The sequence below is a fragment of the Nicotiana sylvestris genome, chromosome 12 (assembly GCF_000393655.2).
Source record: "Nicotiana sylvestris chromosome 12, ASM39365v2, whole genome shotgun sequence".
Lineage (NCBI taxonomy): Eukaryota > Viridiplantae > Streptophyta > Magnoliopsida > Solanales > Solanaceae > Nicotiana > Nicotiana sylvestris.
In genome coordinates, this window is record NC_091068.1 from 70504060 (window position 1) to 70506545 (window position 2486).

The 2486-nt window shown below is 43.4% G+C and overlaps 1 protein-coding gene across 1 annotated transcript; it reads right to left on the reverse strand.

Moving 5' to 3' along the window:
- Nucleotides 1-1398: 1398 nt before the first annotated feature.
- Nucleotides 1399-1812, reverse strand: LOC138883195 (uncharacterized). The gene has a single exon (XM_070163860.1). It carries the CDS (start codon nucleotides 1810-1812, stop codon nucleotides 1399-1401), a length of 414 nt encoding a protein of 137 aa, XP_070019961.1.
- Nucleotides 1813-2486: the final 674 nt, after the last annotated feature.

Genomic DNA, 2486 nt, shown 5'->3' on the forward strand with positions numbered 1-2486 from the left:
CAAAATTCTACCCCAGATTGATGGGTTGACGCTTCTGACTACTGCTTGGGTGGTGATCGGCTGAAATTACTTCGGAAGTTTGAGGGTCCTCCTCAAAATTCTGCCCATGTTTCCAATTGCGGGGGGAAATGAAATTTTTATTGCATTGTGACCAATCCCATAGGGCTGCCTACGTATCGCCTCTTAAACGGGAATCAGGTCAGGCGTAGTTCAATTTACATCATATAAGGAAAGCATAAAGATTACACATAGTAACTTTTGACTGCATCTGAATTGATCGGCTTTGGCCAGACTTCTCCATCCATTTCTGCAAGTATGAGGGCTCCTCTTGTTAGAACCCGGTGAACCATGTATGGACCCTGCCAGTTGGGAGAGAACTTCCCCTTAGCTTCATCTTGGTGCGGAAAACTTTTCTTTAACACCAGCTGCCTCGGTGTGAACTGTCTTGACTTGACTCTTTTGTTGAAGGCTCTGGACATTCTGTTCTGATAGAGTTGACCATGGCAGACTGCATTCATTCTCTTTCCGTCTATAAGCGCTAGTTGCTCATAACGACTCTTTACCCACTCTACGTCGTCGAGCTCAGCTTCTTGTATGATCCTTAGGGAAATAATTTCTACCTCAACGGGAATGACAACCTCTGTACCATAAACCAGCGTATAGGGGGTTGCCCCCGTTGATGTGCGGACTATGGTGCGATAGCCCAATAGAGCAAATGATAACTTTTCGTGCCACTATTTATGCTTCTCTATCATTTTCCTCAATATCTTCTTGATATTTTTTTGGCGGCTTCTACTGCTTCATTCATTTGAGGCCTATTGGTTGTGGAATTCTTATGTCTAATCTCTGAAAGTTTCACACATAGCTTTCATCAAGTCACTGTTGAGGTTGGAGCCGTTATCAGTAATGATCGACTCTGGAATTCTGAATTGACAAACAATACAGTCGCGGACAAAGTCTGACACGACTTTCTTAGTTACTGCTCTGTAAGATGCTGTTTCGACCCATTTGGTGAAATAGTCGATTGCTACTAGGATAAACATGTGCCCGTTGTAAGCGGCATGCTCGATCGGTCTAATAACATCCATTCCCTAGGCGGCGAACGACCATGATGAGCTTGTTGCATTAGGCTCATTTGGAGGTACCATTATCATGTCTCCATCTATCTGACAACGGTGGCATTTTTGGACATACTGGATGCAGTCCGTTTCCATAGTCATCCAAAAGTAACCAGCCTAGAGTATCTTCTTCACTAAGACAAAATCGTTCATATGTGGACCGTAGGTCCCAGCATGAATTTCCTCTAGTAGCCTGGATGCTTCCTTTGCGTCGACACACCTTAATAATCCCAAATCATGAGTCCTCCTATACAGGATTCCTCTGCTGTGAAAGAAGTTGTTAGAAAATCTCCGAAGTGTGAGTTTCTGAGTAGGATTTGCAAGCTCTGGGCAGTCTCCTTTTCCCAAAATATTCATTAATATCATGAAACCACGGCTTTCTATCTGCTTCTTCTTCAACATGGGCACAATAAGCTGACTGATTATGAATCTTTACTGGAATGGGATCAATGAAATTTTTGTCTGGATGTTGTATCATAGATGACAGGGTAGCCAATGCATCGGCGAACTCATTCTGGACTCTAGGGACATGTTTGAACTCCGTCTTCGTGAACCTCTTTCTTAATTCATATACATGATGCAGATACGAGAGTATCTTGGAGTTCTTGGTTGCCCATTCTTCTCGCACCTGATGTATAACTAGGTCCAAATCTCCAGTCACTAGCAACTCTTGAATGTTCATGTCAATGGCCATTTTAAGCCCTAAGATGCAAGCTTAATATTCAGTGATATTGTTGGTGCATGAGAACCTGAGTTTGGCAGACACCGCATAATGCTGGCTGGTTTCTGATACTAGGACTGCTCATATGCCAACTCATTTGAAATTTGTTGCTCCATCGAAAAATATTCTCCAACCGTCATAGGATTCTGCAATGTCTTCTCCTATGAATGATACCTCTTCATCAGGAAAATACATTTTCAGGGGTTCGTATTCTCCATCTATGGGATTTTCGGCAAGGTGATCTGCTAGTGCTTGTCCCTTCATTGCTTTCTGAGTTACGTAGACAATGTCAAACTCACTCAATAGGATTTGCCACTTGGCCAGCTTGCTTGTGGGCATGGCCTTGTGAAAGATGTACTTTAGAGGATCCATCATTAATATGAGATATGTAGTATAAGCATAGAAGTAATGTCTCAGCTTCTAGGCTACCCAAGTCAGAGCACAACAGGTGCGCTCTAATAGAGAATATCGAGCCTCGTACGGGGTGAACTTCTTGCTGAGGTAATAAATGGCCTGCTCCTTCCTCCCAGTTTCATCATGCTGCCACATAATGCAACCAAAAGCTCCATCCAATACGTCAAGGTAGAGTAATAAGGGTCTACCAGGCTCGGGCGGGACCAAGACTAGTGGTGTTGACATGTACTCCT

Coding starts and splice junctions, on each gene's coding strand:
- LOC138883195 (XM_070163860.1), bottom strand. CDS start 1,812: ATGGCCATTGACATGAACATTCAAGAGTTGCTAGTGACTGGAGATTTG.